The sequence below is a fragment of the Genypterus blacodes genome, unplaced genomic scaffold (assembly GCF_046128005.1).
Source record: "Genypterus blacodes isolate CSIRO-AG114 ecotype Tasmania unplaced genomic scaffold, CSIRO-AGI_Gbla_v1 ptg000070l_1, whole genome shotgun sequence".
Classification (NCBI taxonomy): Eukaryota; Metazoa; Chordata; class Actinopteri; order Ophidiiformes; family Ophidiidae; genus Genypterus; species Genypterus blacodes.
In genome coordinates, this window is record NW_027466880.1 from 663,082 (window position 1) to 686,206 (window position 23,125).

The window sequence follows — 23,125 nt, forward strand, 5'->3', positions numbered from 1 at the left end:
TGAGTGGATTTGAGGTAAATCCATCTGAAAGCTACAGACAGGAGAAACCATACAAAGAACACCTGTACACAGACATGCAGCTGAAGCAGGGTGATCTTGTCCACATCTGCATTTGGCTGCTTTGACTCTTCAAACGGTGGCAGTGCAGGGATGTGATGTCACAACAAGGTGGCAAATGTGCTAATAAATGTTTATAGGGACACATCTGCTCGGGTTGCAGCTAGAGGCCCCGTCAAGCTGTTTCACATTAATAGCAATTATCAAATATAAAAAATGATTGCATTTAATTTTTGTAAATAAACTCTGATTAAAATGAAGCAGATTAAGTTAATGAATGTTTGTGAAGATGAAGGCACGCTGTCATCATTTGCGTCTAACACTCGGCTCAGTCCCAGTGTGTCTTTCTCTGCATCTACTTTATTTTCTTACACCTGTCGTCAGTCTTCCAGTTTTCCCCTCATTAAATATTGTACACACCCATGACCAAAAACAAGCGCTGACAAGAAAAATGAGGCTTAGTCTCGTCTTTATCAGAGAGACACTGCGGTGAAATGATGGGAAGACGTGCCAAAGGTAAACCAGGGGGCAAGCGTTTCTGTATGACTGCTTTTCCCAGATGGCCATGTGGAGGGAGCTGTGTGATCAGAGATCTAATAAACCGGTGGATACGCTGCATCGCCTTTCCTGGGAGGGAGCTGTTGCCATGGCAACCTCACCACAAGCGCCACAAGTTAATGGAAGGAAATTATGATTTGTTGGTCGCAGAGGTCAACTAACACACAGAGTGACCGCTGAATCAACTTCAGCCCATTGTGTCTGTAAACACAAAGTTCCCGCAGTAAAGCTGTTCGACTGCCTGCAAAAGTTTCAACATCCAGTTACCGATCATTATCTTCTTCCAGTGAGGAGGAAGAACAGCTGCAGTCTTGTTTACCACTTGTACGAATCATTTCAGGAAACGCGATCCTCGGTTGTCTTGGTTCAAGTACAATGAAATTACACAAGCAGCAGTCAGTGTTAGGGATACACAGAGACAACACACCAAACCAGGCTGACAATGTCGTGAAAAGACACATTTCTAAGAGAAACAAGAGAGGTCTCATGGTTATATTGGTGAAAATGGCATTAATAATAACAACAACAAACAATTACATGCTCCTATGTGTGGCAGAATGTGAGAGTCTGAGCTAGATGGAGGTGCAAGGCCCCCATGAACAACAAATCCAGAGGGTGGATTAGGGAAGAGCTTTTTAGGAAAACAATCGATTCACAACAGACCTGTGTTGAACGAATACAATCTTGAATTTGATTGATTTGATTGAACAATTTCATCACATTTTAAAAAGACATAGGCATAAACATTGATATCTATGAAGCAAACCTGCTGTATCATTCCAGAGAGAATGACATTGTGCATTGTTTGCCTTCCTGTTACAGTTGCTTCTGCTTCTTAGATCATAATTGAAACTCCCAAAACTCCACATGAGTCACTTGTATACATCACAAAAGCAATCTCATTCTTTTGAACAAATTGCAAATGATTTGGCACATTCATGCAAATGATGGTGCACAATGGTCGGCTGTTTCCTACATCATCAATCTCTTTGCCATGTTGATCAGGACATATTTTTCTGGTTTTCTGATGAATAGTCTCACCCACCAGAGTTGAAGCAGTTGTCATAATCTGTCAAGAGTGAGAGTTTTTGTAAATGTGTCCTGAATTGATGAATTGCTCTCAGGAGAAGCTTGACTTTCACTAATGAAGGAGGTGCATCGTATGAACCTTCAATTGGCAAATTGTCATATACACACCGAGCACAGCCGAGTGTTTCTGACAATAGGAGAACAGCAAGAAAAAGAACAGGGTCAACAACCGGGAAGAAGAAAGAGGAGTACGGCTGCATGGTGGAAGAGCAGGGAGGCAAAGCAGAGGAGAGGGAGAAGAGGCCAAGGACATTAGCAGGTCCCAAATGAAATAAGGGCCTCAGCTGTGAAACGTGTCCTCAATCACGACCTTACAATGGCCGAGGCAGGTCAAAGGGCGCCGCCAAACAACATGGCTTAGCATTCCGACTCTCTTGCCTGTAAACAATGACACAAGGACTTGTCATATGTGCTGACCTGTTATTCCTTTGAAATTACTTCATCCCAATGTCATCCAAGCTGGACCTTGTATTTTGCTCATTAGAGTTCAAAAGAAGCTTTAGGCCAAATGCATTGTTATTTACATTTTATTTACATGGAGTACGTGCATTTCACCTTTATGGTGATAAATTAATGTGTGTTCCACGTGTGTTTTCTCTATCCATTAATCAAAAGATAGAGTTGCACACAAAGGAGTTATTTCAACTGAATTTGGTTTGGAGGAGCCAGGAGCATTAGCAGATTGTGCAGGATGCTTCAGCAGAGAACAAGACAAAGACAGAGAATGTATCCACATAGCGGGGAGGAAAAATGCAGACACGTGCATTTTTTGACATTAACCAAATCCCTGGTAGTTCCATTAGGAGGAAAATCATCTGCAACAAAACCCCCTCATCTGCCTGTAGCACACGTCTCAACACAGACATGATCCCCTCTCTGTCTTTGTAGCTGCAGACGGTTTAGTAGATGCAGACAGGCTGCTCCCAAAGCTCAGTGAGTGATGAAACACTGTCACTTCAATGCTCCCTTTGGAGAGGGAGGAGAGAGGAAAGCACCAAAACAAACAAGTGACAGCACTAAGAGGAAAGGAAGGAAGGAAGGAAGGAAGGAAGGAAGGAAGGAAGGAAGGATGGATGGATGGATGGATGGATAGATAGATAGATAGATAGATAGATAGATAGATAGATAGATAGATAGATTAAGCCATTATATTAATATTGAATAATCAAATAGCTCAATAAATGTCCAATAAATCAAATCCAGTCCCAAATTTGCCACCTGAAGTCATCATTCGAGTCTTAAGTCATTGATAATTGATAATTAACTTTGTTTACGATGACTCGACCCATCCCTGGAACAATGGGGTCTCAGGTTGTCCCCCGGGGCGCCCTTTGTTCCCCCCACTGGGCTCCATCTCGTCCCACAGCAAAACGCACTCTGCAGCTCCTCGCCGGTAGGGTGGGACTTTGAGTTGAGAGCAGATGGTGACGGTCGTTGCATGCTCGGGTTTCACTCTCGGTGACGGACGAGGTTCCAGTCCCGCCGACCCGCGAGCAGGCAGCCGGACCACTTCACCAAGTGACCGAGCAGAGAGCAGCACTCCTTTGCTTTCACTGCTAATAGTTTAGTTTATTGACTCCTTAATTATTTATATGCCAAAACATTACCTCCACCCCCTCGCGTGTTCATCCTGGAATTGCGGATGCTGCGTGGGTCAGACACAGCAGCCTGCAGCACTTGCATACGGAAGATCCGGAGCTCCATAGGTGAGAGCAATGTGTTTATTTCATGCATGTTCTGTCATTTCTATAACGCACGTTTTTGTGGAAAACCTTTATTCATCATATTTCTTGTTGAGTAGAAAAGCGGAAACATTTCAGTGGGTTTCAGAGTGAGAAACTCGGGCAGATGAAGTCATCACCATGTTGTTTTGTTTAAAAAAAAAATGTCTAGATCAACAAAGATGAAATGAAACAATAACGCGTTCTTTCTCCGCGCTGGGAATCCGCATCCAGCGCATTTTACTGCCGCAAAACAAGAAGGAAAGGTGGATGCAAACATTATTACATGAATACGCACAGCAGAACAGAACAGATAACACAAACATAACACATATTTACACGGAATATTGCACGGAATTTATCTGCAATATATGTGTGTGTGTGTGTGTGTGTGTGTGTGTGTGTGTGTGTTGGGTCACACTCATCAATAAAAAGCATCAGCATGTTTGGGTTTGCAAGGACACTGTGTATGCAGTCAATCTACAGCACATATGTGGAGCTTTCACGTTTGGGATGATCAATACATTTGGATTAATCAGAGATCAATGATGGTGTCAGTGCTTAAACATAAATATTAAATACGTGCAGCGCAGATCACAGTTACTTGTGTTGAGTCTGATATTTTTTTTTACAGCTCTTTACAAGCCAAATATGAATGTGAGCTATGGATCTGCCTGAACGAGTCGTTATTGCTCGCAGTTAAACTTGCAAGGGCCTTGACATTTCTTTACAATAAACCATGCAGAGCACATTTTTATCACACACACACACCAGTGCAGAGTGCTGATGGAACAGCTGAGTAGCAGCAGGCTCATGCTTCATTAAACTTGTTTGTACACCTATAAGGACCAGCAAAATGGCAGATGTCTGAACTGGATGCAGTCAGAAGAAGGACAATTCTCTTTTTCCCCCATTGAGCTGGTGAAGAAAGTGGGGTGACTGCATTGTTTGGGTCACCTTTGTCAAGTGGGCTCCGTTGTCTCAGCTGCTGCATTACACCAGCACCTGTTACTGAGATCATTAGCTCCCCAGGGATTAGTATCTTATACCAGCACACTATGTAGATCATTATGCCTTGTGCTTGTCACTTGAGTTGCAGTCTCAGCAAGATTTTTAGCTCTCTCTCTCTCTCCCACATCCACACATGCATGCAACTTTGTGCAGTTTACTTTGTCTGGAGAACAATAGGAGACGTTTCATCCAGATGTCTCTCAGCAAGCTGGTGATGGCATAGCACCTTCCCCCCCTCACCCCCCCTCCTCATCTTCACAATGCGCCGTGATGTAGCTCCTCAGCTAGTAAGGCGTGTGAGAACCAGCCAAAACAAAGAACGTGACTTGGTGTGTCTGTGTGTGTTTGGAGCGAGAGCCATTGTGACTCTGCCGCATGTGCTGTGGTATCGGGGTTCCCAGTGGAGGGGAGACAAGGGTGCAACTGCTTGACCTCCCCCCCCCCCATAGAAGACGATAGGTCACTGATAGCTTTTGTAAAGACTGAGTCAGCTGTTTTTCCGTCTCTATACACACAGCAGTAATAAACTAAAAACACAATTTGTGCAATTGCGTTTTATGCCACTTTGTTTCCAGATAGATACTGCGTACGAGACTAAAAGGTTTTTCATCTTGCTTTGGTGAAAACATGCATTTTAAATAGTGTGCAGCATAAAACAGCATCTAACTATTCTAAGTATACGGGAGCATTATCAATACCATTACAAAAGTAAATGCACAGTTAAAGTGGAAACAAATGTGGGATCTATAAAAAGCTGTTTTAAATTTAGATTATTATTGACATGATCCCCTTGCTCTCGGGGGTTCATTTGCTCTAGGAAGTTAATAATCCTTGACCCCTTTTTTTATGTTTCAAATCGTGCGCCACCTGAGATTAGAGGACTCTGGCAAAGGCAGATTGATCCATGCTCCAGTGACAACATATTGGCTTTTTTTTGACACTGCAGCTGTAATGAAAGAGGAATCACAGTGGGGCGTGAGGGAAAGAGGAGAGTAACATGTAGAGGGGGGAAATCTGTCACACTCCACCTCTGATCCACGGGGAAATAGACGTGTTGCCCTCACATCAAGCTACAATATGGATTTGCTGTTTAAAAAAAGAACTACAGAGACAATTTTGACCGATTACGACTTTTAAACTTTAATAGAGTCTCAACGTTTATTTCCGTTCGCAATATAGCATTCTACTACTGCATGCTGTCATTATACCCTCCGCTGCCTGCGTTTAAGTTCACCAGCTCCCTCCATCCTCTCCCTCTGTTCCTCCTCTCCTCTCTCTGAGTGAGTGGACATGTATCCTTCTCCTTCTCAGCTTTACACCTCTGCCATCAGCAGCTGCACCAAAGCCCTGTGTGATGTGAAGTGAGGCGCTTGCATACTAATGGGGCAGAAACAGGATTTCTATTAGGCAGTCCAAAGCAGTGAGGACATGGAGAGAACATCAGGCAGCACCACTCAGCCCGAACCACATGACGGCTGCTAGACTGAGGCTGATAGTCTTCGAAAATTGGTCGGTCTGGTCTGGAGAATATATTATTGCGGCGTTTGCTGATGTTTGTTATTTGTATGGTCTGATGATTATGCTGTTTGTGGTACAGCCATATTATGCACACATGCTATGTTTTATCAATCATATGGTTTGTGTCAGATTTTCTTTGACTCATAACAGTTTTCATTGGCACCTTTCTTTAGCTGCCTGATGGCACAGATAGTGTTCCTCTCATGTCTTCTCATTTGGTTATGAAACAGACGTGCTGGTGGCATAGCCGTTGCCATGGTGATGGCATGACTGCGAGCCCGTTGTGTGGCTGCTGATTCGGAAACACTGCTTACATTTTGCACCCTGTGAAAAGGGCCTCGGAAAAAGAGGGGAAAGCTGTGCCGCCTATGAAAAATGTTATCATTGCTGCACCGGCGGGTTTGTCTAGGCATCTTATAGGTGAGGGTTAAGTCAGCGTGACAGCTGAGGCCGCGAATGGAAATCATTAAATGAAGGATTGCATCTGACCTTTAGAAGATAGAAAATCAAGTTAATTACATTTTTATTGGACGTGTTTGCCTAAGAGACAAAAATATCGTCTTTTGGTTGACATGTTCACCTTGATGTCAGTATAAATTCACACATTATGGAGACTTTCTATTCCTCCACGGAAAGTAGTGACTGTTGCCTGTGCATAGAAAGCCTGCTTGTACACCTTGCATTGAAATGCTATCTCAGTATGCAGACACGTTATCTGACTTCTGACAGGACTTGCAGTTACACCTTGCATGACCATGTGATCTTATTATCTAGATAACAACAGCACATGTTCATGCTTGGTGTAAATGGGGCCATAAAAAGCCTTCCACCGCACAGCAGTGAAGAGAAATGCTCCTTGTGTCTGACTGCAGCTCTGTTTTGTTTTAGTGGCTCATTATCTTCACTGGTCCCTGCCTTGTCCAGGGCTCCCGTCTAATAAAGGCATTTATGGAGCTTTGGCATGTAACAGACAAAGTTAATTATGTAGCATAATTACATCTTGCTCTATTTAAGTCTTGAATCTTTGAACCTGACGGCCTTTTTGAAGTTTACTGCAACCAAGTAGAACTTCTGTATCAGCTGCAGTACAATAGACGTGGTGTGTGTTGTGTGTTTATACAGTATGTGCTTAAAGCCACACACAGATTGGCTAAGCAAAAGGATTAAATTCCTCCTGTTGGAGGCTTCAGTTCTGACAGTTCAGCTGAATAATGGAGAGCTGTTGAGGCTGTTGAGGGATTTTATTTTTGCCTTCCTTCCATGTGAGTGGGCATATAAGTGTGTGAGAGAGGAAATAGGAGAGCAGGAGCTGTGAGGGACTGGAGATGACCATGTGCTGCATAGATATGTGTGCCTGCCCGTAGCTTTAATTATGCTCACTGTAATGCATGTGCAATATCTTTGCTTCTTGCTGCCCTGCAGAAGAGCTTAGTGAGGATGTTTATGACATAGGTACTGGGACACAATGGCTCTGTAGCTGTGATGGCCGGGAGAGCATTAATCTTTACCTAATCGCTGTTGCATCGACGAGACTTCACAAATGTATTTTCTCCACCAGAAGGATTCTGTACTCTGAGAAACAGCACTTTGTTTCACTAACAACCAGAACATGTCTGACAAAGTGATTCAGAGGTTCAAGTGCTGTTTCTCAGACTAATACACTGTCAAAATAACAAATTCTGCTCAAAATGATTTCAGATTTCCTTAGCCAACATTAATAATGATACTTGATGATCTGTGTAATATGAGACTTTGGTTACATGACGCCTGTGTTGCTATTGTATAGATTTGCCAAAGCTGACGTTAAGGACAGACAAGATGTCTATAGACTTGTGTTTAGATAAATGACCTCAATTCAGTAAGCAAGAGAATAGTACGAGGAAATGTACAATACAGTGACATTGTAAATACTGTCAATGATGAGAATGAAGAATAAACTCAGTCAGGATGGATAGATGGTAAAACAAACCCGTGGAAGTGGAGGTTTTCTGCCGCATGAGGGAAGCTGAATTGTAGATGAGTGTCGGTCTGGGCTTAACCAACAGATTTCTGCAGTGCATCTCAATGCAGAATTGCTGCAATGTATAATCCCACAGCTCCGAGCCGTATAATAAACTAGGTGCCATTCCTTGAGAGCTGATATCAGACCATCTGTCACTCATGTTGAAGACTAAGTTGCAGTAAATCAAAGCAACTCACACAGTCTCCGAGTGGCAGGGATGGGAGCAGAGAGCCATGATTGATGTCACCTTGTATCTCTGGATCTCAGAATCTCTTCAGTGGTAAACGCCTAAAGGTACCCTTGAGCAAGATGTTTAACTCCAGCCATTTTAGTGGAGTTGGTCTGCAGCCAACAATACTGTAAGTGACCGTGATTATAGTTGGTAAACTCTTAAGTATGAATTTGTATAGCTCAGTGAGTGTGAAGCAGGTTGTATCTGAAATAGAGCATATTGAGCTCAGCAGAACTTCCGTGGGTCAATAAGGTTAACACATACACACAGTAAGACATAGCTGGGATCGGATATAGCCCCCCCGTCGTGTTGCCAAGCTGCCAGAAACCTGGAACCAGGTGTCTGAGTTTTATAGCCTCAGCGTGAAAGTAGCCTGTCTCCTACGATTTAATAACACAGCAGTGCAACACACAAAGGAGAGGAGAGAAAAGACAAATATATTAGCAGGAACATCTCCAGGTACTGTGTTTCTATCCACAAACAACTGGATTGATTGCATACTTGAGATTTATGGATCGATGACTGAAGATGGCAAAAGGTGCCACCCAGGGAGGCTCGGTGAGGGAGGAGACAAGGTGCAGATCCCTGCTGCCACCTCTCAGTCACTGAGGGAATCAGTTGGTTTGAATGTGACCAGTGTCCTTGCAGAGACCAAGACCTGAAACCATCCATGAAGAGGAAACACTGATGTGCCGTGACGATCAAATACACCTTCACACAGGACACAGTGTGCATGCACAGCTCCAGCATGTTGATATATTTCAAACCAAGCTCATGATGGGTTGTTTTCCCTTCAGATATGATGTGATTCATATTGTGTTAGCGGTGCTGATGTAATATTGCAAATGCAAATAGGAAATATGTGAGAATATGTCACACCTCACTGGGCACAAACAGGCAGCATATGGAAGGAAGGAGAAAACAAACAGAATGTGTCTATGGTAATATTGCAGAATTTCAGAGTAAACTGACAAGTTTGATGTGAAACAAAAACACAACCGCCCTCCCTCCCCCATCTTTCCTGCAGATAATCTACCTAGACTAGAAAGACAAAAACACTTATTTATAACGGTACATAATGGAAGCCGAGCTAATATCATCCTCAGTGTGTCACATTCTGTACCATACTTCTGAATATAGTTGTGTAAAGGAACAGGCAAATTGTGGCGTCACACATTTGAATTTCTACTTATGTTTTATGTCTGTGTGGATTGTGATATTTTTGTCCATTTTTATTGGATTATTATTGTGTCTGGCTGCCTAAATTCAGTCTTCATCCTGTTAAACACATCATATTAGTCCCTAAATATCCATGATGAGACACCGGGAAAATCCTAAGTGAATCAAGTGCAATTCTTTTTCTCTATTCTACTATTTGGCTTGTTTCCTTCTTTGTTGTAGGAGCAAAACATCTTCCCCTTCACAAACAAATATGTGTTCTATAGCGTACATATGGCAGACTCTAACATCCAACCTGCTCTTTGTGTGTTTTCAGGTTTATTCCACAAAATCTTGAGTGAGATACAGAAAAGCGAGGTTTGAGTTTGGACTGGATCCTACATTGGCTTTCTCTCTGCTCTCCCTTGGATTAGAAATCGCCACCCAGGAAAGCGCCGACAGCAGCTATACCGGCAGCAAAGCAGCCTAATGCTCATGAACCTTCCCTCCAGGCCTTTCTCCAGAACACTGCCTCTCATCTAAGCTTAGTGCGAGCAGAGAGAGAGCAGGCAACATGGCGCGCAGCTTCCTCCCTTGGCCCCCGCTTACTTGGCTGTCTGTAGGGTTATTAGTGTCCCTTCTGTCTTCTGTACACGGCAAAGAATGCCCCCGTTTGTGTGTGTGCGAGGTCCGCCCTTGGTTCACCCCCCAGTCCACCTACAGGGAGGCGACTACTGTGGACTGTAACGATCTGAGGCTCACACACATCCCCACCAACCTGTCCACAGATACCCAGGTATTACTGCTCCAAAGTAACGCCATCTCACACACAAGCGGAGAGCTTGAGGCACTGTTCAATCTGACAGAGCTGGATCTATCGCAGAACAACTTCAGTACAGTGGAAGCTGTGGGCCTGACCAGCATGAATCACCTGACCACCCTGCATCTAGAGGAGAACCAGATCAGCCAGCTGCCAGATCACTGTCTGAAGAACCTCTCCAACCTTCAGGAGCTCTACATCAACCACAACCAAATAAACGTGATCTCCCCGAAGGCGTTTGCTGGCCTCCACAGCCTGCTGCGCCTTCACCTTAACTCCAACAAGCTTCATGTCATAGATAGCCGCTGGTTTGAAGAAACACCTAATCTTGAGATCCTCATGATTGGGGAAAATCCGGTCATTGGTCTCCTAGACATGAACTTTAAGCCTCTTGGAAGCTTGAGGAGCCTTGTTCTGGCTGGCATGGACCTCACAGATGTTCCAGCGAATGCTCTTGTTGGTTTGGATAATCTTGAAAGTATTTCTTTCTATGACAACAAACTGGTGAGGATTCCTCAGTTGGCTCTTCAGAAAGTCCCCAATCTGAAATTCTTAGATTTAAACAAAAATCCAGTTCACAAAATCCAGGAAGGAGACTTCCGGAACATGTTGCGCTTGAAGGAGTTGGGCATCAACAATATGATGGAGTTAGTGTCTATTGATCGCTATGCTTTAGACAACCTACCAGAGCTGACAAAGCTGGAGGCCACCAACAACCCTAAACTCTCCTATGTCCATCGGCTGGCATTTCGGGACATGTCGTCCCTGGAGAGCCTGATGCTCAACAATAATGCCCTCACTGCCCTCTACCAGCACACAGTGGAGGTGTTACCTAATCTGAGGGAGATCAGTCTGCACAGCAACCCACTGCGCTGCGACTGTGTGATTCAGTGGATGAGTTCAAACAGGACCACAGTGCGTTTCATGGAGCCTCTGGCCATGCTGTGCACCTCCCCATCAGAACTCAGAGGCCAGCGGGTCAGAGAGCTGAGGCTACTGGAGTCTTCAGAGCAGTGCCTCCCCCTCATAGCCCATGACACCTTCCCCAGCCACCTGAGCCTGGACCTGGGCATGAGCGTCAGTCTGGACTGCCGGGCCATGGCGGAACCAGAGCCAGAGATCTACTGGGTAACTCCACTTGGTAACAAAATCACCATAGACACCATGTCAGAAAGGTACCACCTGAGCAGTGAGGGGACACTGAGGCTGTCCCATGTGCAGGTGGAAGATTCTGGTCGTTACACCTGTGTGGCTCACAACACAGAGGGGGCTGACACTAGGGTCACGACCGTTCGCATAAACGGGACCCTGCTCGACACCACCCAGGTGATGAAAATCTACGTCAAACAGACTGAGTCCCACTCCATCCTGGTGTCCTGGAAGGTCAATTCTAACGTCATGTCCTCAAATCTGAAGTGGGCCTCAGCCACCATGAAGATTGACAACCCGCACATCACCTACACAGCACGAGTGCCCGTAGATGTTCACGAGTACAATCTCACGCACCTCCAACCCGCCACTGAATACGAGGTGTGCCTCACTGTCTCTAACATCCACCTGCAGACACACAAGTCTTGTGTCAATGTAACAACGCGCAGTGCTACCTTTGCCCTGGATCTGTCAGACCAGCACCCCAGTGCCGCCGTGTTGGCTGTCATGGCGACCATGCTGGCCTTTCTCAGTCTCGCCACGGTTGCCGTCTATATGGCCCGCAGATGGAAGAGAAAAAACTACCACCACTCCCTGAAGAAGTACATGCTGAAGACCTCCTCCATCCCCCTGAATGAGCTTTACCCTCCACTCATCAACCTGTGGGAGGCTGAGGGGGAGAAGGATAAAGAAGGCAGCACAGAGGGAAAACCCTCCCCTGTTGACACCACACGTAGCTATTACATGTGGTAAGGATGTAGTGAGGAGGCCCGGCTGCCTCTCCAGCAGCACAAACAGACACACTTTTGCCATTTTGGTGCAAAAGTTGAATAAAGTTGCAGATTTCTTTTGTATTCTCAGCTTTGCTAATAAGTGGCAGAGTGATCAAGGACAGGATTTGTATTAGTATAGCGTATCGCCTTTGTTTGATTCTTTCTATCTCAACTGTTTTGGACTCTCTAAGATGGCAGCTGTATTTAGCCTCCAGGTTGTCTTAGTTGCTACGCTCTGTTTCCGTGGTGCATTTTTGACTCACTTTGGTTTGGGTTACTAATGCAGCAGCTGGAACTGATGGTCTTCTCGCAGTATTAGTAGAGATTAATGTTTCTTTCTATGTTTTGTAAAACAGGTAATCTGTTGTTCACTGATAGTTAAAGGAGTTTGTATGAACTTCAATTAAAAGCTGACAGAGGGGTTTAGACTTGTTCAAATGTCTACTGAATGTTAGCAATTGTGCAGTAATGTTGTATCAACTATACCTTTGAACTTTTTCAATCTAAATCGCAAGAGATTAGTATTTTAGTTTGTTGATAAATGTGCTGTTAAATGCTAGAAATACAAATTTGGAGTTGTTTTTTTCTAAGGTGCACTAGAAACATTTGGATCCTTCTTCCAAATACGTCTCACTTATTTTGCTAGATTTTTTGCTTATTGCTTAGTTTATGATTTTCACATGCAATATACTGTATATATACTGAGCAAGTCAAAATAAATACTTTTTTGGCTCTTTTGCACACACTTGGTGTTTTGTTTCTGTTACTGATTGTCCCATCATTGTTATTATAGCGCATCACTTTCTCTCTCACCCTCTTCTGAATTCTTTGTGACACTTTAAAGTCAATTTCATGTGAATTTTCATGTGGAAGTCTCAGCCATGTCATCTTAGAAATGCATATGAAGACTCTCACTACTGACATCTTTACATGTGTTGAGAAAAAATGGGAAAAGACATTTAACAAAGGTCCCTGACTGGAATCAAAGAGGGATTTAGGCAATTGACTATTGTGTGACAGGGGGACATAAAAGACGCATACAGCTAGATGGATCTACCAGGGACATACAGTTTAATTGATAGTACATGGATTTCTATATTAACAAAAAAAAGATTAAAGAAATAATAAAAATGTAATGTTTTTCTTTACCAGCAGCAAGTTGATCTTTGGTGTTTCTTTGGTCTGCGCTGCCCTCTGGTGGATTAATACTATTAATACATCTGTAGGAGGGAAGATGTGGTTGACTTAAATGCCCGTTCAAAGTAAAACACATTAACTCATGCATTATAAATACATTTTTATGCTTTCATCTAACAGCAATATATCATAAATCCTTTTTCTTCACCATCAATATAATGGAGCAGAATTTCTCACAGAACCCAGATAGATGCCCAGTGGAAGAAAACAAGCTAAGACCTCAAGAATGTCAATACTCAAAAGACAAAGATGGATGGACAGAAACAACATTTCTTGGTTCAGAAGGTCATAACCTTTGTCCAGTTGCTTCAATATTCAATCTATTTTGTCCACCTTACTCCTTCTCAATAAAATCGCTAAGAATCAGCGTCTCTACAGGCTCTAGGGGGTTTAGGCCTCTTTATATGCTTATTGTGTCTCACAGCATGAATAACAAAAGGCTCTGTTCCATGAAGCTTAGGAATGGATTCATGTTGACACTACATTGACTTTTGATCAATATGAAAGTAACAAAATATAACATTTTGAGTATTTTAACATTCTAACTTGAAATCATTCACATCAGAAGAAAATGGTTTTCTTTCTTTATTATGAACTGTTAAAACATAACACATACACAAAACATATTCTGTCACGACTAATTTTTATTCCTTTAGTTTAGGATTTGTCTATGACTTAATAAATTTAGTCTTGTACACGACCACAATAATTTCTCCATTCCTTTTATTAAAAATAAATATATTCACATAATCTCTACTTTGTTCAGTTGGATATAGAGAACAGGAAATTTAACAGCAGTCTTTTCTATTGATTTCTCATCTAAAAATGTGAGATTCCTAAAAAAATATGGGCAGGAATGTAGGACATGATCCTCTGCAAAGTTCATTAAGGTGTCAGGAAGCATTGATAATACCGCACTTAAAATACCTCAGCTTCTCTATTCAATTCAAGTGCTTCTTTCATGGCTTTATTTTCCAACAAATACTGCATTTCTAGAGAAGTTGGACCAAAGAGGCCGATGTCGGAGCCAACAGGTCGGCTCACCGCTGCTCCTGAGAGACGCAGCGAAAACCCAGATTAGAGGCCGAGCTGTCGGGAGTGTTCTGGCTTCGGGCTGCACATCGGTATCTGTAACAGTAAGACTGGAGGAGGGAAAGAGAAGAGAAGGTGAATAACAATCAATAAATTCATCATTTTAGGAAGCGAAACTGGTGTATTTTACTAAAAACACATAGAATCACTGTCAGAAAGACATTCAGCCAATTCAGCCACCACAGTTTTCACCACATTAGATGTGAACTCACATTTGGAAACATCTTGTACCGAAACTAAACATCTTGTACGACATCTTATTGTTTTCCTCCACATGATTCATTCATTAAACAAACAGACCTCTATGCTTTGGACTGATTTTGCATGCGATTAAAAATGCTCCCATGGCAACTGGTGCTGGTAGCAAGCAAACCAAAGGGCGGCTGATATTACGGTTGTAGATGCAGTAAAAGTACTTTATGAGTTTTTATGTGTTCATCTTTACCACCCATGAACATTATTTGATTGATTTTCATGCCATTGAATAATATTCAGAACAAGTAGAGCTGCTGAATGCAAACTAAGCAACCAAGACAGTAGTAGAAGCAAAGATCAGGAGAAAAACATGCAACAAGGGCTACAATGGCCACAAAATCCACCCAATATGCCAGAGTTTAATGTCTCTTATTTTATATCTTACACTTCTGATTAAATCCACTGAAATGAATTAGAGCAACAGTAGAGAGGTCTTTACCTTGTGGCACATGTAGGACCCTCCTTTCTTCACCTTGTCTGTCCCTGAAGGAGGACCTTTCTGAAAGACGGAGACAAGAGAAAACCTGGTAAACCGAGCTGTTTTAGATACCGGCAGTCTGTCACAACAGATAAGAGGTGATGTGCTATTACTGGGTTGTGCTGCTGTTCTGTGGTGTGATGCACAGTCCACCAGTCTGAGGTCCACTCCCATGCATTCCCCACCATGTCATACAGGCCGAAGCCATTGGCAGGAAAGGACTTCACCTGCAGGACATGTGGAGAATAACAGCATATTAAAGCAAAGCAGGTTCAGATGAAGGCATTTTCTCTTGATGACATCCCACAAAAAGCGTTGTTTCTTATGAATGCGATGACTGTATGTGTGCCAGAATGAACATGTGACTTGCAAGGAACTTTGCAAGAATGAGTCATAACTGCAGAACATTTCATGTGCAGCCTGGATTCACAGATTGCTTTTCTTTATACCACAACAAGGCAATTTTCTGCTCTGTAGTTGCTTGAATGAGAAATTGATTGGAAAAACAGATGTGCTTTTAATATAAGATACCACATTATCAGTAAGTGGGAGTAGAAATAAACACATTTTCCATCTGTAAATATTTCTGTTAAACAATTTAACCACACTGATAATTGCTACTTCTAACATTCAACTTTTATTCCCCCTGTAGAGAACTGGATTGGATGTTTAACTCAAGGTTTTTCATTTGATCTCTGGAAACTGGGAGCGTCTTCATCATCTTGAAATGAGCTCTTATCTCAGGCGCAATTCATTTCCTGTACATTTTATAGGCAGTGTGTGCTTAGGCAGTGTAACTGTGTGGCGTTTTTACACACACACACACACACACACACACACACACACACACACACACACACACACACACACACACACACACACACACACACACACACACACACACACACACACACACACACACACACACACACACACACACACACACACACACACACACACACACACACAGGTCCCTCACTGACCGGTGAGGTTTTGATGTATCCATCCTCTCCAGAGTTCTGTAAGGGGAAATCTCCCTGCCAGAGATTGGCATAGTGTTGACCTTTTGGGGTCAGCTTGTTTCCCCAGGGAAAAAGTCTACAAGCAAGAGAAATAAATGGAGAAATTTGAGGAGAAAAGCAATGACGAGGAGTCAGCTTGTCATGAGGAAACACCTCAGAGGGCCTTTTTAAAGTTGCGTCAACCTAACCTGTCTTTCAGGCCGCCCCTGCATGCGTACTCCCACTCTGCCTCTGTAGGAAGTCTCTTATCAGCCCAGGAGCAGTAAGCGACAGCATCTGCCCAGGACACATGGAGAACAGGATGGTCCAGCCTACCACAACAACAACAACAACAACAACAACAGGCATTGCACTAAGGCAGTGGTTCTCAAAGTGGGGGGGCCGCAGAGCTACTCCAGGGGGGGCGTGGGACCGGAAAAGGAGCGATATGAATAAGTACTGTTCCAGGAAAATGAATGAGGCGATATTAAACCCGGAACCAGTATTGCGCGTGGGTGCCGGGAACGGCACGGACAACACGTTTTTGCTTTTAGATTACTTACCGGATCCGAAAGCACCAGTGGGTCTAGCGCCCCCTGTAACTCCCCCTGAAACCTCTGGTTACCCCCCTTTCCTCTTACCTGTCAGTGATGTTGGAGTCTGGACCCTCGGGGTGCCTCCAGTTAGCCCCTTTAGCTGGAAGCCACCAGGGAACAGCCGCCACCTGATCACAAAATACGATCATAACAGTCAATATTTAATCTGAATTCTCTCACATTAACAACCTTCATGGGTCACCCGGGTTCTTCACTTACCAGTTAGTGCTACTGCAGTATGGTGCACGGTAACGGTTTAGCTTCCTGCTGAACTAATGGACACACAGCACCATCTGGGCCACATGATCAAGCTGCCCGTGACAGCTGAGAAGAAGCAGTAGATAAACTGCCGTCTGGCTTTTGTCTTTATGAGACCTGCCATAGACGTGCCTCCTGCAACCCATTTCATGAACACTCACAGGACTCTAAAATACCACAATAAGCCTTCTAGTCCATTTAAAGCCAAACATGTGGCGGACTAGACTGATACTTATCCAGATAAAGGCCTAATGTACAAACAGTAAATTCCTTCAAAGATTTTACCTTAAATCAGAGCAGCCAGTCAAATCTAAATATTATAATTTCCCACACACACAGATGAAAAACATACACACCCTTCATTTTACACTCTTATACTCATTTAGAGCATCTGAACACAATATTGAGCACTTGTGCAAGCCAACAAAATAAGTAAGACATTTTAATCATAGCATTCCCAAATGTAATGTCGATGTTATTAGAAATACTGTACAGAGAAGAATATTTCTCCTGGCACAGTTAGACTACAGAAGATTGCTGGGTTGTGCTTGTGTTCTTGGCGTTGAAATAACTGGACAAGCAGGAAGCAAAACACCCCGTCCAACTTGAAAAACACACCGTGCGAACTTCTTCCCCAGCCCAGTTTCCATGGCAACCACCAAGATTAAGTCTCTGTGAGTGATAACAAGACTGTGTGTGTGTGTGTGTGTGTGTGTGTGTGTGTGCTGATATTGCCGTCTGTGATAAGAAAAGCCAAACAAAGACAAAGTTGAATATGTCTAAAGTCTGCTGGGAAAGAAAGATACTCACAGCTTGAGAGATTTGATTTTTGACGGTCTCACTCAAAATTCCTTCAAACACAAATGAGTCTCCAAATTTCTCAGCCTAAAAAACACAAGAGAAGATTATTATGAGTAACGCAATTTCAATTCATCCTCACTTAATTGTTATACCTGTATCTGGAACATACTGCAGTCATCTCTACCTCAGTAACGTAGCCTGTTGCAGTAATAAACCTCTGGAAGTGTCCGTTAGTGACTTCCTGGACGTCCATGTAGAAGGGGTCCACCTCCACGGGCCTCTGAGGTCCCTCGCCATCCGGAGGGATGCCTGGGTTGTCTGTTCCCATCAGAAACTCTCCTCCAGGAATCAGCACCATCTGCATGCACATATTAACTATTTGTCAGTTTGAAGGCAACTTTGCTGTGCTGTGAACCTGTAACACTTAAAGAAAACAATTTAAAGGGCTAATGAGAAGTGACAGAACAATCCGACTCTAAAATCACAGCTTTGTTCAGGCTTTGATAACCAAGAATGATTTTGAAGCATCTGGAATTTGTTTGAAATTGAACCATAACCCTTAATATTGTCACCGTTACCCGTGACTCCCTCTCATCCCCCTGCTCCTCTGCTGGTCTCTCATTCGACTCCCTGGAGTATTTAGCAGCCGGATCGACAGACGCGGTGCTGGTCCACCGCGGGTCCACAGCAGCGGCTCTCTTCAGGTTTTGACACCCGCAGTCCGCCGCTTCCGACACGGAGGCGGGATCGGATTTGACCCCTTGTGAACTCTGGAGACAGAAGACTGCGCACTTGATGCTCAAGATGACAAACAACACAAAACAACGCAACATTCTTGCGGAGGACGCGGATCAGTCGCTGCTCATGCTGCGGCTAGTTTCACTTCCGCGTTGTCACGTGATCAGTCAGCTGGGTGAGTGTAACTCTTTCTTGCCCGCGCAGATGTGAAAGTTTTAGATTTTGTTTGTGTGACAAAATGTAACTCAACGTAACGCAAGAAACGTTAGGCACGATCACGCTTGCGAGATTACATCGATCGCGTGTGATTTAGAACTCGGCGCAATTTTAAACGGTTTACTTGAAAACTCTACCGTTTAAAATGGTCTAACAAATCCTTAAACGTGTCTTATTGATGATGTTTGCTACTTAATCAAATGTAAGTGTCTTTCTACAATGCAAACATCCGCACAGTGAGAGTTTTTGCGCTCTCCGTTTCCTTGGCGGTGGGATATGGGACCGCACGGACATCATTTCCCAGATATCAACGCTAGTGCGGCGACTTGAGGAGAGGTGGCAGTGAGCCATCCAGCTCAGTCAGTCAGCCAGCCAACGTGCTTGCTGAGCGGGGGAGCCGGAGGGACGGAAAGGTGATACAGATACTCTCCCAAAAAAAGTGGATTACAGTCGCCGACGGTCGGATCTCAACATCTCACCATCGGCCGGTGGACATTAAAGAGGAGCTGCAGTCAGTCATGTAGCTGATCCAGTACGAGCGCAGCGCCCGAGAGAAAGCGAACCGAGGTAAAGTTGAACACGCAACTTGAGTAGTTTGCTACCTTCATCCCGCTTTCACGTTAGAAAGACGCGGTTTAGCTCGTGTTTCCTTAAATGGGAAACGTTACCCAAATTACGCGCAGCAGCTCAGGGTGGGTTGCTGATGCTCTTGTTTACAGAGTAACGAGCAAACATAAACAGGGAGTCTGGCACCGATTAGCCCGGATGCCGATTATCTATGAAAGCCTGATGATTTGCAACCGAAAAGCGAAGCGGAGAAGAATTTATTGTCCTTGTGTGCTTCGGCGAAAGCTTTTATGTGATAGTCATCTATTAAACGTGGACCTTCTACTCTCAGCAGTGAATGGCTCGACTCACCGACGTACAGAGTCCAAAAACGAGCTTTGGAGAGAAGCTTAATCTGAGAGAAGTGTCCAACTATTCAGATTTAGTTCCGATGATCCGTTACAGGTGCACAAACCTTCCCTTCCTCTCTCCTTTCAGCCTCCTACACTGTTACATTCACACCAAAAAACAACATTTTCCTGCAGCTTCCATGCAAATCCCGACAGTGAAGTGGCAGCAGTGTATCGTGAACTCTAAGGGACATTTGTCTTAACAATGCACCGCCACCTTACCGTTAAGTCTTTAGGGTCAAGTCCATGCCAGGATGTATTCATCAGAAGAGGTGAATGCTTAAAATATCATCAAATGTTACATAGTAGAACTTAGTAGTAGTAGTAGTAGTAGCAGTAGTAGTAGTTGTGAATCATTATTGCAAGCTTTGCAAATATGATCACTCCAGATATTGAAAATAAACATGATACTGAATGGCTAAATTTGTTTATTTGTGTCGCTTTTGACCCATTTTCTTTCTTTGCTCTGCTGCAGGTGTTCCAAGTGTGTGTGTCAGACATGTCAGATAAGATGTCCAGCTTCCTTCACATTGGGGACATCTGCTCCCTGTATGCAGAAGGTTCCACCAATGGATTCATCAGCACTCTGGGGTATGTCCAGTTCAATGAATGAGCATTGTGTGTGTGTGTGTGTGTGTGTGTGTGTAAGTGTGTTGGCCCACTTCACACTGTTCCTCGCCGAGCAGAGTGTATTTGGAAGGAAGGAAGGAAGGCACTCGGGATAAATCACACTACTAATGGTGACTTGTGACTATTTTTTGGAAAGACAAGAGTTTGGTGGTGTTGTCAAAGCAACACAAAATGTGTGTGTGGGTGTCTGATGAATGTTTGCGAACATGCACGGTAGACATCAGTTCCCACTGTCAGGGATACAATGGGATTAAGTTGTTAATAAGCCATAAAAGGCGCATATTTTGCAGTTTATCCCACGGAACAAAGCTTTGGAAACAGTGGCAGACCTTTGAAGTGGTGTTTCGGCCATGACTGCCCCCACCACTGATAGCGCTGGGAAGGAAATGTAGGGCAGCGAATGCACAGTTGGTTAATGATAAAGTGTGTTTGTGTGTGAATGTGTCGGGGTCGTGGGTTGACGAGAGGGCTGAGGCAGAGGAACAAACACACTCGGCCCTATGTGTTGGTGTCAAAACCCTCGCTTTCAATTCACACATCATCTTTCTCATCCATCCATACAACCCTATGTAACAATGCCATATTTGTGGAAGTATATATATCATGCACGTCATACTGTATGGATCACAGTATTCCACCCCCTACTATCACACCACCCTCGCATAGACTCAGATTTATGAGACTGGTACAATATTGATTTACATCTTTCTCCTATGCTGGCTGATTAGAGTTTTCCTCATTGCTTTGTTGGTAGAAACCACAGGATATTAACGGGTTCTGTTTATTGTGACCCGCATTGCTAACGTTACCAGGGATATCTGCTCATATCTGCTCTGACCTCCCCCTGCTCATGAAAAATGGAATGACCTACAGCAAAGACTGAGTCATTGTAGAGACATCGTGGCCTTTCTCGAGTTCCAGAACTTCCCACATACATGCACTCGCACACTCACACGCTTACAAAAACTGTCCATGACAGTTTTGGCCTAGAGCCATCTTCTCCACGCTTAACCACCAACTCAGCCACATTCTTTAGATCACATCTCCGTGATAGAAGCTGGTCTTAGTGGAGGAAATCATACTGACAACTGTGAAAATAACTGTACCATAACAACTTCCCAGCTGCTGGTCTGTCCAGCTCTCTCCCCAATCTGCATTCCCGGCTCCTGTTTTGTAACTTTAGAGAGGCACTGTAGGCAAAGGAAAAGGTTAAAAATGTGAAAAATGTTGCTGAGTGCAGTGAGCCTTCAGCCGGATCTCCTCTGTTTGGTCAGAGATGTAACTATTAAACTTGTGTTAATCACTGAGCACTGAACAACATCTTCCACATACAGGTGAACAGACACACGCCCACTCCTTCTTAAAAACATTTTTGCAGATGCATTTAACTGAAGGTTTGAGAGAGACCAAAGCTATAGAAAGGATGCACACAGCACAGCACAGCGCAGTGATCTCTGTCACTGCTATCAAATGTCAATTTAAATTTAATGCAATTTCTTTTGCCGACATACAGAACTGTGCAAACATCTTTGGCACACTCTAACCAGTACCATGTCCCCATACTGCCCTGTTTATAGAAGCACATTTTCAGATTCAAGTCAAATTTTAATGGATATCAAAGATTATCATTATATTCTCCTTTCAACTTTCAAACCTTATGCCGATAATATAAAACTGGTATGCTTAAATAAAAAAACCTAAAACATTATATTGTATTTCGTATTTTCTCATTTTCCACTTTATGTTGTTCTTATATAATGTAGTATAATGTTTTTGTTTTTGATTGTGGTTACCAAGCTTATATCAGTAAACTTCCTTTGATCTTTACAGAGATACTGTTCATCAATGTAAACAAAGAGGTAAAGCTGTCATACGTATGTACATGCAATATATAAGTAACAGTTGTATGGTGTACGTTCAAGGTTGCTGGTTACTCTTCAAAGAGTGTTTACTCACTGTGAATGGAGTCTTTCTTAGCTTCTTGTCCTCTGGCAATAGATGTGTTTTGTGACAGAACCACATGAAAAGATAACAACCGCTGCTATTTACCAAGTTCACAGGGATGTTTCCGTTTCATAACCAACAGTGTTTGCACAAGGATATACTCCCGTGTTCTTGTCCGTAGGTACATTAAAAATAGTTTGCAGAAGACAGATCATAGTATATTCATCCATTATGTCCGAGCGGAAGGAAGTAACTTTTTACGCAAAACAGTCAAATTCTTGGATTAGCGTGTAATCGAGTGGTTAATGATTGTGGTTATACCTGCCGGTGTACACAGAGATTGTCTTCCTTTAAATCAACAGCATCAGTGCCCACAGGGCTGTTTGTACTTGTTTGTTTGTTCACGCAGTCTGAATACGAAATCGTGTTTACAAGTAAATAATGTTACTTTCACGCAAGCAAAATAAGAGTAAGAGTTTGTTCTGGGTCCCGTGTCCAGATAAAATGAAAGTTTAACACAATCAAGGGTTATTTTCATGACAATAATCAGAGAAGTATGAACAAATATCAGAATAAATGGCCCTGGTTTGGCAAGCTTGATACACACCTTGCCTGCTGGCTACAAATAGATCATTGGTTTCTAAAATGGATGCAACGAGAGGATTTTGTGCTTTGTGTAGCCTACTGTAACCACTTATAGCCACACAGAGGGAATTTGTGCTACAATTGTCCCAAAGTTGGTCAAGATATTTTGAATGGTTATCCCACCATGTTGCATAAATCTAATCCCTTAAAATAGTGGATGATTATACTGAAAATGTACTGTAAACAATTGGTCTTAATCTCAGATTTTTGATGTTGGAGGAATTGATAGA

General features: G+C 43.3%; 3 protein-coding genes and 1 long non-coding RNA gene across 7 annotated transcripts in view; 2 read left to right on the plus strand and 2 right to left on the minus strand.

The window, feature by feature from the left end:
- The first annotated feature begins 3,151 nt into the window (after positions 1-3,151).
- LOC143005510 (leucine-rich repeat neuronal protein 1-like) lies at positions 3,152-12,823 on the plus strand. Of its 2 annotated transcripts, XM_076156962.1 has the most exons (3): positions 3,152-3,410; positions 3,598-3,691; positions 9,684-12,823. In XM_076156962.1, exon 3 carries the CDS (start codon positions 9,921-9,923, stop codon positions 12,066-12,068), a length of 2,148 nt encoding a protein of 715 aa, XP_076013077.1. In that variant the 5' UTR covers positions 3,152-3,410; positions 3,598-3,691; positions 9,684-9,920; the 3' UTR covers positions 12,069-12,823. The 2 variants fall into 2 exon arrangements, with proteins under 2 accessions (XP_076013077.1, XP_076013075.1); XM_076156960.1 differs by lacking the exon at positions 3,598-3,691.
- A 1,034-nt stretch (positions 12,824-13,857) lies between these two features.
- sumf1 (sulfatase modifying factor 1) lies at positions 13,858-18,755 on the minus strand. Its single transcript, XM_076156792.1, has 9 exons — positions 18,345-18,755; positions 17,951-18,124; positions 17,776-17,850; positions 16,753-16,835; positions 16,321-16,443; positions 16,094-16,208; positions 15,224-15,337; positions 15,072-15,131; positions 13,858-14,427 (listed from the first exon to the last, which is right to left on the minus strand). The coding sequence occupies exons 1-9, from the start codon at positions 18,597-18,599 to the stop codon at positions 14,326-14,328; spliced, it is 1,101 nt and encodes a 366-aa protein (XP_076012907.1). The 5' UTR covers positions 18,600-18,755; the 3' UTR covers positions 13,858-14,325.
- Positions 18,756-19,035: 280 nt separating this feature from the next.
- The window catches only part of itpr1a (inositol 1,4,5-trisphosphate receptor, type 1a), a 51,108-nt gene continuing 47,018 nt past the window's right edge, over positions 19,036-23,125 (plus strand). For all 3 annotated transcript variants that reach the window (XM_076156789.1, XM_076156791.1, XM_076156790.1), the window contains exons 1-2: positions 19,036-19,287; positions 20,152-20,267. In XM_076156789.1, the coding sequence (XP_076012904.1) occupies positions 20,176-20,267 (92 nt within the window). In that variant the 5' untranslated portion in view covers positions 19,036-19,287; positions 20,152-20,175. The remainder of the gene's footprint in view (positions 19,288-20,151; positions 20,268-23,125) is intronic.
- On the minus strand, positions 20,448-22,522 carry LOC143005394 (uncharacterized). The gene is made up of 2 exons (XR_012964025.1): positions 22,263-22,522; positions 20,448-21,496 (listed from the first exon to the last, which is right to left on the minus strand). It is a non-coding gene; the product is annotated as an uncharacterized LOC143005394 (long non-coding RNA).

What these genes read in the sequence shown, in the direction of transcription:
- LOC143005510 (XM_076156962.1), top strand. Translation starts at nt 9,921, where the DNA reads ATGGCGCGCAGCTTCCTCCCTTGGCCCCCGCTTACTTGGCTGTCTGTA.
- sumf1 (XM_076156792.1), bottom strand. Translation starts at nt 18,599, where the DNA reads ATGTTGCGTTGTTTTGTGTTGTTTGTCATCTTGAGCATCAAGTGCGCA. An exon ending in GGGATGAGAGGGAGTCACGG is followed by an intron (nt 18,125 to 18,344) that starts GTAACGGTGACA and finishes ATGTGCATGCAG; the next exon opens with ATGGTGCTGATTCCTGGAGG. An exon ending in AGGGGCGGCCTGAAAGACAG is followed by an intron (nt 16,209 to 16,320) that starts GTTAGGTTGACG and finishes TCTTGCTTGTAG; the next exon opens with ACTTTTTCCCTGGGGAAACA.